The sequence below is a fragment of the Rhinocladiella mackenziei genome, assembly GCF_000835555.1.
Source record: "Rhinocladiella mackenziei CBS 650.93 unplaced genomic scaffold supercont1.1, whole genome shotgun sequence".
Lineage (NCBI taxonomy): Eukaryota > Fungi > Ascomycota > Eurotiomycetes > Chaetothyriales > Herpotrichiellaceae > Rhinocladiella > Rhinocladiella mackenziei.
Window position 1 is genome coordinate 3,332,987 of NW_013550604.1, and position 12,571 is coordinate 3,345,557.

Sequence of the window (12,571 nt, forward strand, 5' to 3'; positions counted from 1 at the left end):
AAGATCGGCATCTAGGAAAAGGCTGCTCGTAACGAACATCGGTGATCTTCATCAGTACACTGTTATTCCCCTCATGTTTCAGTATGTTCAGATTGTGCTTGGTTGAGATCGCTGTCAGGGCTGCCAGAACCTTTTTACCTCCACGTGTTCTACTGCATGTTGGAATTCCACCTATTTCAGCCTGATGTCACGTCAGTCCCAATCATCATCATTGTCATCCTCAATCTTCTGCTTGCGACCGCGAATCCCTTCTCGAGCCGATATTCGTCGATTGGGCGCGTCATCGTCATCATGGTCGCTGGCCTCGTCATCATGGCCCAAGAGAAGCTTCTTGCGAAGAACTGTCCAACCAACAAGTGCTTCTTCGAGGGATCTTGTGACATCCGGGCTTCCCTCTTTTCCATTCCAGCACAATCCCTCAAAACCGGTGACCCTGCCTTTGACGACTCCTTTCACGAAGCCAATCACACAAGGTAGCACTCTCACACCGAGTTTCTCTACCACAAATGGGGCGTCCTTGACATCGATTCTTGCAAATGAGACATCGGCATTACCATATTCTGCGTGTATCTCTGCAATATGTTGACAGTGAGTGTCCATGGTGTTGCATCGGGCGAAGTCAGGATGGAAGAAATGGACCACTGCCCTCTCATGTTCTGTAGTAAAGCTGAGAGTCTCATCATCGCTTTTTAACGTGATATATGCCTTCTTGATCGTGTCGAATGTGATTGTCGCCTTGGAGGCAGCTGCACGATTTAATTCCTGCATTCTTTGCGCACGGTAGGCAGAGTCGTCGCCTTCATTCTCAAGAGAAGCTAACAGAGCGTCCGTATCTTCTTCTTCTTCCTCCTCCTGGACATCATGTGGAGTGTCGTTGTCATTGTTGCTCTTTGCCTCTTCAAGAGCCATACCGAACTTTCAGCCAATCACTGACGAGATAACTGTTGAAAGAAAGGTGGCATCTATTCAAGGATGCTTACATGCCATATTGGAGACCGACTCCAGCCTCCCGATCCACTAAGAGAAGAAAACAAATAAATGAGACTTGCAGAGGAGATAATAGCGGTGGCAGAATGGAGCAAACCCGGGTCTCGCGCTTTAGTCGTGAATGCTCCGCCCGATATCTTGGCGCTGGATTCCTTGGCAGCCACACAAAGGAGAATTGTGGCCGGGGATTGTGATCACTTTTTTGATTGAGCGACATCCACTTTCTTCGACACCAATTCTTTCGGCGCAAAGGACAGCAGAGATGGCGCCACCGACAGCAAAGTCGAAAGGTACGACATTGTCTCCCGATTTTCCGCATGGAGAAGGAAATCAGGTGGACTGTAGTAAAGAGGACTGGAGCAACTCCGCAATTCAAGCAATGACTGGACTCCCCAGGACTCGGACTACTCATTCAAATTTTAGATCCTATAGCGAGGATACAGCTGACTCATTTCACGAACAGGCGGTTCAAAGAAGCCGAGTGCCAAAGCCAACCAGGCCGCCAAAGCCACGCTCAAAGGCGTACGTCTGCCATCACAGTATTCCCTTGCCGGACAAAATCTTACAATGAACCAGGTCCATGCCCAAAAGGCTCGCAAAATCCGCAAATCCACCACCTTCCACAGACCCAAAACCCTCATCCTCTCCCGATCACCTAAGTACCCACGCAAGTCAATCCCTCATGAGCCCCGACTGGACCACCACAAAGTCCTTATCCACCCTTTGAACACCGAGAGCGCGATGAAGAAGATCGAGGAACACAATACTCTAGTCTTCATTGTTGACACCAAAGCCAACAAGCGACAAATCAAGGATGCTTTGAAGAAGCTGTACGATGTGGACACAGTCAAGATCAATACTTTAATTCGACCGGATGGAACCAAGAAGGCCTTTGCCAGATTAACATCGGACGTGGATGCTCTGGACATTGCGGCGACCAAGCTTTCAATCGTCTAAAGGTGGAAGATGCATGGGTTAGGGATTTGCGGATGGTAGAGGAGCTTCTGTTTTGCGTCCACGGATGCAACCACATGGGTACATGATTCAGCGAGGAAAAAAGCAGCTCGACATTAGAACATCAAGTTATGATTAAAATCAAGCGTGCATCCAGAAACACAAGAGCAGCAACTTTTTTTCGTTTTCAATTCCCGACATGCGGGTTACTCCACCACTGCGATAGGTTTTGCTGTTGATACAGATCTGCACCAGTGCCTGCGAGCAGAGAACATCCTTCTGGCCCATCAAAGTCCAAAACCGCCTGCCATTTTGTTTTTGGCTTGGGTTGGTCTATTCGTACAATATGCTCGGAGTCGTGAAGCCATCAATCTTCCTCTGATCTCTTTATTGGCTCTGTCGCAGTGTGTCCAGATGCTTCAAAATTGCGAGATGCGAGTCCAGAAACCTCTCGACACAATTCGCCATGCAATTCTCCTCTTTAGTCGTCAATTTCCCAGTAGACATTGAGCCTGTGATACATTTCTTAAAGCACACGTCGGTCAAATCGTGGATTGCTGCAATTGACATTTGTTAGCTTGTGAATTCAACGATCACTCCAGGCCGGCAAGGACCGAAGAAAGACGACCAACTTACTGCTCTGTATTTGTGCCTTCTGTGACTCGCTTTCAAGAAACACCCGCAGTTCACGTTGCTGACCGGGTGTGAGGCGGGTCAGATCTTCCTGGTTGATATTGAGTTCGGCGTCAGCCATGTTGGTTAAGAACTCAATTGATGAACGAAGTCATAGGGATAGCTGGGCTTTGGTGCAGAGAGCAGACGACGGGCCTTGGCAGCTTACATAAACAGGCTTTGAAGTCACATGGCGAGGTTCGCGGCCACCATGCCGCTTTACGGAAGTGCATGCCGTCTACATTGAAGCGGCTCAAAGCTTGCTTCTAGTAGATCATAGGTGTTCTCATGAGCTGGTCGAAAGGCGGCTTCTACTTCTCTCTGGATTAGTTCTCATTACATTCTCCACTACTCCATATTCTCAATGACAGTGAAATGGCCGGGCACAGTGCCTCCCAATGGAGCCCCATCTCATTTGATGGAAGCTCGACCGTTGATAGCCTTGAGTGCGAAGATGAGTACCTGGTTCCACGTCTCCATTGCCGGCACAAGGAGAGAGAAAAGGGGATTTCCCAGTCGAAACTTATAGCACTCGGGAACCTGGCGGCAGTGTGCGGTGTAAGTAAGCATTCCCTCGATCGCTTTCATCATGCAGGAATCCAAGTTTGCTGGCAAAGGTCACCTCCCTGACCACATCAAATGCGAAATGTTGCAGCCAGATTCCAAGGTCGATGGGTTTCTGTTTCCTGGAAAATTCGTCAAGCTTCTCCATAATCAATGTAATACACGGGTCGATGGCTTGCCTCAGATTCCAGACGATTGGGCAGACTATACGCCGCACCAACTTTACGTTTCTCAATCTGGTGATAAGTGGGGTCCCGGGTAGAATAGAGGGTCATCTGACGCTTCTTTTTCCACGAGATACATTGGATAGGGTAGAACACCGACTTGGTATAGTTCTCCTGGGATGTAGGCAGGGTCTCCTATGGAGATGTGGTTGGGAGTAATTCGAACAACTTGTCCATATTTTCTATGGAGCTCGATTGCTATCGTGTGAGCATTTCCTTTCCAAACGTTCAGCAGCCTCCAGAACTTGGTGTATACTGCCAACGTTGGCCCCGGTATGCTCATGATGACGCTGGGAATTGTTCCACAGCAAGCGGCAGAACGTGAAGGCAGCTATGGCCTGCAGAGGGTATAGCAGAGCAACACGCCGATTGTTTAAACATGTCGAAGAGGTTCTCGGGTTCGGTGTGGGAGCCGTATCGATCGAAAAACTGAGAGGATAAGGTCTGTGGTGATATTGAACGAGCACTTTATAGCATTATCCTCTTTATATCTTCAATTCAGGACACCGATATAATGTTCCCAGTCCGGATGGGAGAAGAATGTCGGAAACGAGCATGGAGAACCCATTTGCGCCTCGAAAACCTTTACTCCCACGTTGTCTTCTGGTTGAAGTCAAGAATGGTGCTTTTGCCGAAGTATCCTGCAGGTTTCCGCTCTATTCTGAAGGTAGACGTAGTCAAAGGCCGCATAAATGGTGTGTCACACGGCGTTTCAGATATTGGTATCGTATGGCAACAAGATAGGCAAGAGAGTAGGCCAGGAGTAGGCCAGAGACTTTGGCTCGCACTACACCCCGCGCAGTTCAAACCCGGCCCAAAACGTGCCTGAGATCGCCATTTTCGTTTCATGGAGAGTTTTTGTCCTGACCTCAGATGTCCAAAATGTCTGGGAAGGGCAGATGATCAGAACAGGCATCAACCAAAAGAGCTGCGCTAGTAAAAAACAAAAATTTCAAAAGCCCCTTTCTTCCGCTAGCCGAGTCTTGGTTGCAACGGGGTATACCGTTCACAGCCAGACTCCGACTCGGGAGGAAGCGAAGTTTGCAAAAGACCATTTACCTCGGCAAAAGGTCCGCCACTTGTTTCGTTTCTGTGATCAAATACTTCTCCGTGCTTCGGTCGACTATTACTTCCTGAGCCGCACTTATCACCGACCAGATCTCGAATGTCTCGGCTATTCAGATGCTGGAAATCAGGCAATATGGTTTTCCGGCTCTGAAAACCCTATATTCAGCATCAAAATTTCCTCAAATATCAACACTTTGAGAGTGGCGTACGGGCTGGCAAAAAACCTGGTATACGGATTAGCACGAAACCACCATCCCCACGGCTCAGCAAAGACCTAAGGCTACCAAGAATTATAAAAGAAGATGCCATCCTTGTATACATTGAGCATCCAAGGAAGCAATATTGCTCCTTTCTTACCGTACCTGCGGAAACAAAAGCGGTAGAGACGGCGGAGGCGGCGGAGGCGACAGTAAGTCTCCAGGGCCATGATCAGGAACGTGGTCAGAAGGCATGTCGGCTAAGGTCTATCGAAGTCGATGGTGTAGTGTCTTTGATATATACGATGCACTTTTGGAAAATGAAACCCATGTTCGCACAGCCATATATCCCCCCCAACGCCGCCCAGAGACATTCCGAATCGGAATACTGATACTCCTAAATCGCAATGGTGAAAGGCCAAGAACCCTCCTTTTGTCTCTCAACTTTCTCAGCACCTCTCGCAACGAAGAGCTTCAACAATCTAGTCCATTGCCAAATTTTAGTTTCGGGGAGCCCTGCCCAAGAAAGGACGGAGCGTCCTGCAAGTGCGGACATCCATTACGACGCGCGGGGTCTCCTCAGCGGTCCTTTTCAGCGTGAAGATTTATGGGACATAAATGAACAACAAGCCCCTCTTCGGTCCACCACTGCGTCCTGAGAGAAAGAAATACTCGATCCCAATATCGTATCTCTGTCACTATGCCTGAAGAAGTCGATACCAAGGACGCTCTGGCCCACGTCGAACTCGTGGCTTCCTCCGAGATCGATCCGCATTCTCAGAGGTTCAGCCTCATACGGGCAGTTCGAATATGGCCAAAAGCAGCAGGGTATGGCCTGGCCCTCACATCAGTGATCCTTCTTTGGGGATATGACATGGCCATGGTGGGCAACTTGGCTTCGCTTCCGGCATTTCGGTACGTTGAATGAAGTAATTGACAACAACCATGAAACTGACCAGACCCATAGAAAAGATTATGGAGTTCTCGTCGACGACGAATGGATCATAGCCTCCGAATGGATGTCGGCCTGGAACGCCGCAAGTCCCATTGGCATCATGTTAGGATCGATCCTCGGTGGTGCCTTGCAAGACCGCAAGGGAAGAAGAGCTTCGCTTGCCATTGGCTGTCTCACATCTACCATCGGAGTTGCTGTTGTCTTCTCGTCGCAATACGCTGATCAGAGTGGCGCTGCTCGCCCCGCTATTTTTATGGTGGGAAAGTTCCTACAAGGTCTGACCATTGGTACCGCAGTCTGTGCCGCGCAGACATACATGTCAGAGGTTCTTCCACAGGCACTCCGTGGTCCGCTGATTGCGTTCTTCCCCATCTTTTTCCTCCTCGGCCAACTCATAAGCGCGTTCATCGTCTTTGCGGCGGAAGACGAGGAAAGCTCCGAGTCTTATCGAAATTGCATCATATCCCAATGGCCCTTCTCCGCGCTGCCCTTGATTATTTCGGTTCTGATACCAGAAAGTCCTGCGTACCTCGTCCGTCGAGGCAGACTTGAAGAAGCCACCAAGGCGGAAACACGTCTGAACAAGGCGGGAGCTAACATAAGTGCAACTATTGCACAGCTTCAACGGGCCATCGCCCATGAGCAATTGGAAGCACAGTCAGACAAAGCCAGATATCTGGATTGTTTCAAAGGAATTGATCGTCGACGTACTCTCATCGTCATTCTTGCAGCGGTCCTCCCTCAGCTATTTGGTCTCGCTCTTCTTGGCGATGGTCCATATTTCATGCAGATGGTCGGTCAAGGTTCCAGCGAAAGCATCATCTTCTTGATAATAGGCATTGTACTCGGAATCATCGGTAGTCTCGTCGACATGTGGCTCACTACGGTGACTGGAAGGCGAAAGCTTATCCTTACCACCTTGCTGATCATCACTCTCCTTTGGCTTGGAATGGGCATCTGTGGAAGCTTTGACACTCCCGTCGTTCCTTGGTATGTTTGCATTCCTGCAGCAGGAGCCGTGCTAACTGGGCTTACTAGGTACGCTTCGGTGACCATGAATCTGGTTGTGCTGGTGGCATCTCTCGGTGCATGGCCGGTGTCATATGTGGTTGGAGCCGAAACATCATCTCTGCGTCTCCGTGCAAAATCTCAGGGCATTGGATGGGCATTTGGGGGAGTCGCCAATTTCGCTTTCAGCACTGTTTCACCGTACACTTACAATCCCGACTCTGGCGATCTTGGGGCCAAAGTAGGTTACATTTGGTTCGGTCTGTGTATTGTGACCTTTGTTCTGGCTTATTTCCATATACCAGAAACGAGGGGGCGAACTACGTATCAGCTCGATCTCATATTTGAAGAGCGAACACCCGCTAGGAAGTTCGCACAGTGGAGCGGTCCCAGCGTGGAACTACCAATCACCGTGGCCGAGAAGGGCGCAACAGAAGAATCGGCTTGAGTGGCACACATCACAGACTAGCGCCCAAAGATATTAAGCATGTCAGGGACATGCAATGGAAGATTGCTCCAGAAGTCGGACAAAAATGAAAACGAATTGTTGACGAGAGCAGAATGTTGATCTGTGATTAGCAATTGATTTTCATGATGATACGAACAAGAGGACCGAATAACAGAAGATGAGTGTGAGCCCCGATTGCTCGAGAAAGAAAAGTCGGCCCATTCCAATAGGTGATAAATGAAGCCACAGCTCTGAATTCTCGACAAAGTATTGATTTCGAATGCATTCGCCGATTTTGTCGAATAATGAACCGCCACTCAAGGCCTTCAATCTGAAGACCTCCATTGTAAATACTTCCCCGGCCTCGCCGTAACCGCTGTGCCCTCATATGGTGGATAGCACGGCTTGATTTTTCTGAGGATACCAATAAGCAGCCTTGGAGCTCTAAACATCAGCTCGAAGATCAATAGCTATATCTAAATCATTGGTTCTTCTTGTCGGTCAGATTGCCCCCCACCGGTTCTTCTAGCTGCTGGACCTGGGTCTCATGAGATTGGCGCAGTGCCAACTTGTGTTCCTTCAGCCGATTTCCGCCAAAAGTAAATATGCCCACAAATGCCAACAGAGGTGGCTTAAGTTTCCAGGACAGAGATCTTCGCAGATCGATGGCCAGGGGCATCGTGAGCTTGGAATATTTGCGGACTGCCAATACCCACACTGGCAGTGGCCGCTTTCTGCGTACCGATTCCCCCCATTTCACTTGTTCCCTATCACTTCTCCTCCACGGCTCCATAATATGCACCCAAACAGAATACTCACTGTCTAGCCCGTAGGTTGACCGACAATTATCTCGGCGGGGAAGTGAAAACTACGATCGATTTAAGAGAGGTAAGTGGAGAGAACGATATGATTGCGTGGACTTCCTTCGAGATACAATGGCAAACAGATACTCCCTACACAGAGAAGTAGCCTCTAATGCTCTGTTAACTCTGTACAAATCACAGACATACGTGCAGCTCCCCATCCTTCCCTCCGCCCAAGTTTGGTCCTAAACGCGGCAGGATTCACGGTCGCCGTCCCACCACTAGAATCAACATCAAAGATAAAAAGCCCTGTGTCTAAGCCACCGTACGTGATGGAGCCGGCACTGACCCAATCCGCCGTCAAAAGCCCCGACCACCCTTAGTGCGACCTGTTTCCTAGCTGCATCTGCCTCGTTGATTGATGGCACGAGTCGTGGTCCAGCAGGCAAAGGGTCCACGCGAGCATGTCTGTGCCGTTACTGATGAACTTCGATATCGCCAAGCTAGGGGCGCCCCTTGAGTCCGGTTCAAAGTCAAAGCCAAGGTGAAGTTCAACCCTTCAACCGAGGACACGTAGATGCCTCCGAAATTCCGCTCGGCTTGGGCAGCAGACTAGGCCATCAGAGCAGGTGGAATCACATCGGCAATCAGATCGCCAATGATGCCAATGGTGAAAAAACGGTTCTCAGTACCGGCAGAAAGGATGTTGAAACCGGCGTCAAAGTCTAGCAACAGGGCGAAGAAACTATCATACTAACCGGAGTCGCCGGACTTCGTGTATATGTCAGTGACAACGCCCGTGGCCGTGTGAGTGTAGCGCGAAATCTCCCATGGGACGCCATCGAAGTTTTCCAACCGCGCCGTACGGGAAATAGGCTTAACCCACTTGCGCGTCTCATCGGCGGAGAGCAGGGTGTTGTTGAGGATACTAATGCCCAGTTTCGCCAGGTCGTTCAGCGTGGATAGGAGTCCGCCCGAGGACTCGGCCAGCTGACTTGTCAATCGCGAAGTACTGCGGATCGCCGGGAATAGCGGCCCCGAACCGTTCCGATGGGTCGGGTGCACTGGAGTTGGACCTGGTCATGTCGAGGAAATCGAAAATGGCGTTGCGGAACACTTCATCCAGAGTTTTCCCTGTGATGTTGGTGAGTGCGAGGCCGAGGAGGAAAAAGCCGTCGTTGACGTACGCAGGAGTCGCCCAGGGAAGGAATGCTGGCGGACGTTCCTGAACGCCTGCAACGTAGTTCTCCGGTTTATCAGTGCACTCGGGGTCTTGAGAGGTTGCGCATGGTATGGATGATATTATCGGGTCTGTTGGCCGATTCATGTCTGAGTATGGGCATGCCATTGATTGCCGACTGGGACCGGGAAATCGTTCGAAGGGTACAACAGGGGTATAAATTCGAATACTCTGTCATGAAACATTAGAAATTGAAGCAAATATCAAAAGCATCTGCATATTCTTGGGTCGTCTGCAGGCCTGGTACAAGTCATGAAGAGTGAGCTCTTGAAGAATAAATGGAGACAGATACAAGAAGGTAAAACTGCATATGAGAAAGTCCGGCAGGTAGGGGGCTTAGAGAGATAAGAGGTTTTAGGTAGTGCTTCCGCTTCCGCGTCCGCGTGCAAGATGCCTTCAAGATAGACTGGGTAAGGACTGTCTAGGTGGGTTCTTCTGAAGATGCCGAATACATCAGCCTCGTTAAATGCGATGGACTCTGAGAGGCTAGAACGATGAAGGACTGATTGGATCTAACAATACACCATGCATCTAGCCAATACTTGCTCAATTACCGGGAAGCACGACAGTCCCCTGAATCTGTTGACATCCAACATCGGAAGACTCTAGAAGAGCGACCGGAGAAAATCAACTACACTTTTCGCAGGGCCTGAAAATAACCTCTTCACTGGTTGTCGATTTTGAGTCAACGCCCAGACGAACGGGCGATAAGATTAGGCAGGGGAATCAGTCAATACCAACATGATAGCGAACTCTACCACAGAAGGTGAAAGCTGAAGTAATGCTAAAAATGTCAAAAATACCGCCAGTCCGTCGCTAGCAAGCCACAATGCGGATTTTCATTTCAACACAAGACAACGCCAGTGGGGGCAAGGACTTAAACTTCGCACCAAATCACACAAACTGACAAAAGAAGACAAACAGAGCGGGCCAACACCTGGTCAATTGGGAGGCCGTGACTGTCAGAAATCGAGATACCGAGGATAATCCACCCTGCCTATTACAAAGGCAGCACGATTCATGATCTTGGCACGACTACCCAGGCAATATGGAGCAATATCGAGAACATGATGGTAGTAGCCTATTGCGGTATTCTTTGGGTGTGAGCAGACTAATGGGGTTAAGTGGAACCCAGTTGACGAGAGCCTGGCCGCAGAAGAAAGCAGGAGTAGACAAGGCTGAAAATCCAACCGTAGCTCCATCACAGATGCAGATAAGCTTCACTCTTCTCGAGTGCAAGAGCTCCTTCCTTGTTATTCTCAATCAGCTTTGAATATAGATTCGATCTGACACAATAATCCACACAATCCTTGTGGACCATGAACCAGAATAAGTTCCACTCCCTATTTTGCGCAAACCGCAACATTTGCCATCATCCTCAGCTGTACTTTGTTTTCGTCGACAACCAAACCCTCCGTGTATCCACCGAACGCATTCTTTAGCGCATCAGGAAGCCTGCCCATTTCGTCGTCTGTCCAGCCTTGTAGTTTTAGCATTGTCGCCATCATTTCCGACAGGATCTGAGCCATATCGCCTATTGAGCCTGAGGTATAGACGCTGTCTTTCTGATGCACTTCCACGCTCCGAAAGCCTGCTTTCTGGAAAATATTGGTTAGGTGCGAGTCTTTGAACCAAGCATCCTCGAAAGGCAGTCTTGGACTTGGCTGTCCTGGCCGGATTTCTTCCGCTGCTTCCTCAACAGCTTTCATATATCCAAGATCATTCCAAGCTGTGATATATGCTTTACCTCCAGGTTTCAATGTCCGATAAACATGCGCAGCTGCCTTGTCCACGTCCTTGAAGAACTGGAATCCAAAGTTCGCGAAGGAATAGTCAAAATTGTCTGACAATATTGAATCCAGATCCTCCGCTGCCAAAGTATCTGCGCGAATATGATCTGGAGGTAGCTGCCAGATGCTTTGAACAACCTTTGTCTTGACCAATTCTATCATTGAAGGGGCTGCATCGAAGGTTTCGATCAGAAGGGTGTTTCGAACATCACTATCCTCTATTTTCGCGAGCAGTTCGTCGATAACGACTCCTGTGCCGCATGCGATGTCCAGGATCCTCGAATTCCTACCGATAGGCGAGGATATCTCAGCAAGATGCCTGGCAATCACCCGGGTTGAGCCTCCTGTCGTTTTTTCATAGATCGCTGCTATGTTGTTGAAGTGCTCCTGCGGAGTCACTGTGGCCGCACCTGGAGCGCTGCCCATCTTCTAGAACGGCTGAGTTGCAGAGGGAAAAGGGTAGATTGCTTGTGTCACTTGTAGAAGGGATCTTGGAAAATTGATGGTAGCATCAGAGATGGACCCGTACTTGGTTAGAGTTCTCAGGCATATTCTATAGTTTCAAGCCTTTATGAGGACCTTAAGCGGGCCAAGACTGATATGTCCCTCCCTGGTTTAGTCAAAGTCGAGGGAGTGGAGGATTCGTATTTCGTAGACAGCTCTTATGTCTCCTACCCCCGCTCCGAAAGGTCCTGAAGTGGGAGACGTCTCCCTTCTTTCCCGGAATCGTCTCGTGCCAACGCTAACCTGTTCTAACAGAGCAGCTCATGCAGACTTATTAGTAGGAGCATGGCATAAGGGAGATTGTCTTGCCCCGAAGGGATTGTTTACCTTCCGGCTTCATCCAGCCTCGTGGATCGCAATATTTACCGCATCGCCAGCGTCACAAAGCTCTTCACCGTCTATGCGTGTCTGTTAGCGTTTGATCGTGAAGGTTGGGATAGGCTAATGACACACTGTTATCCCTTCCTTGCCTAGGCAAAAGGCGAAGACGACCTCGTGCACCACGTGCAATGGGACAAGATCACCCTGCGAGCTCTCGCGGGTCAGCTTTCCGGCGTAGCGCGCGACGGATACCCTTTCGGGCCGGGAGGGCTTCTAATCCGGGCCCAGGTCGACCCAATAGAATTGGATCTTCCGCCGTTGAACCCAGAAAGTGACACTGTCATGAAGGCGTTGTCAATGTATTTTTCGTTGCAAATCGACTCTGGAATCCTTTCCCAGAGAACGAAATGCAAGGCACTACATGGGACTGCCGTGGAAAGCGACACTTAGCCTATAGAAGCTCACGTATAGTTGGATCCCTAAGCCCTTGATTGTTGACGCGTCCTGTTCGGACATCTTGTCGAGAGCTACTTTTCCTTGATCTTTGACAGATCTTCGTTAGTAAGCAATATTTGTCCAGGATGTGGCCATCATTTTTGGGAAAGGGGTTTGATGTTTGTCTTCCCAATTAAAGTGACAACTTCAAGCACTCACCGCATGCAAAGAGATCTGAATTTCCTCAAGAATTCTCCACAAAGGGGCGTTGCGGTCCGAGACTGTCACGTGGAGCGCTAGGCCTAGTTGGGACTCGCCCACTAGAGCACTCGTTTACTTCTTCCACTCCTGCTATCCCACACAACTCTCAGAACAACAAGACACAGATAGACCATAACAAC

At 49.5% G+C, this 12,571-nt stretch overlaps 6 protein-coding genes across 6 annotated transcripts; 2 read left to right on the plus strand and 4 right to left on the minus strand.

Moving 5' to 3' along the window:
* Window positions 1-192: 192 nt before the first annotated feature.
* Window positions 193-909, minus strand: Z518_01176 (uncharacterized protein; the record flags this gene model as incomplete). Its single annotated transcript, XM_013421777.1, has 1 exon — window positions 193-909. One exon carries the CDS (start codon window positions 907-909, stop codon window positions 193-195), a length of 717 nt encoding a protein of 238 aa, XP_013277231.1.
* A 340-nt stretch (window positions 910-1,249) lies between these two features.
* Z518_01177 (uncharacterized protein) lies at window positions 1,250-1,944 on the plus strand (the record flags this gene model as incomplete). Its single annotated transcript, XM_013421778.1, has 3 exons — window positions 1,250-1,277; window positions 1,451-1,509; window positions 1,564-1,944. The coding sequence occupies 3 exons, from the start codon at window positions 1,250-1,252 to the stop codon at window positions 1,942-1,944; spliced, it is 468 nt and encodes a 155-aa protein (XP_013277232.1).
* Window positions 1,945-2,328: 384 nt separating this feature from the next.
* On the minus strand, window positions 2,329-2,695 carry Z518_01178 (uncharacterized protein; the record flags this gene model as incomplete). The annotated part of the gene is made up of 2 exons (XM_013421779.1): window positions 2,329-2,498; window positions 2,578-2,695. The coding sequence occupies 2 exons, from the start codon at window positions 2,693-2,695 to the stop codon at window positions 2,329-2,331; spliced, it is 288 nt and encodes a 95-aa protein (XP_013277233.1).
* A 2,671-nt stretch (window positions 2,696-5,366) lies between these two features.
* On the plus strand, window positions 5,367-7,077 carry Z518_01179 (uncharacterized protein; the record flags this gene model as incomplete). The annotated part of the gene is made up of 3 exons (XM_013421780.1): window positions 5,367-5,581; window positions 5,634-6,611; window positions 6,660-7,077. 3 exons carry the CDS (start codon window positions 5,367-5,369, stop codon window positions 7,075-7,077), a joined length of 1,611 nt encoding a protein of 536 aa, XP_013277234.1.
* Window positions 7,078-8,633: 1,556 nt separating this feature from the next.
* Window positions 8,634-9,207, minus strand: Z518_01180 (uncharacterized protein; the record flags this gene model as incomplete). The annotated part of the gene is made up of 2 exons (XM_013421781.1): window positions 8,634-8,808; window positions 8,876-9,207. 2 exons carry the CDS (start codon window positions 9,205-9,207, stop codon window positions 8,634-8,636), a joined length of 507 nt encoding a protein of 168 aa, XP_013277235.1.
* A 1,256-nt stretch (window positions 9,208-10,463) lies between these two features.
* On the minus strand, window positions 10,464-11,336 carry Z518_01181 (uncharacterized protein; the record flags this gene model as incomplete). Its single annotated transcript, XM_013421782.1, has 1 exon — window positions 10,464-11,336. One exon carries the CDS (start codon window positions 11,334-11,336, stop codon window positions 10,464-10,466), a length of 873 nt encoding a protein of 290 aa, XP_013277236.1.
* Window positions 11,337-12,571: the final 1,235 nt, after the last annotated feature.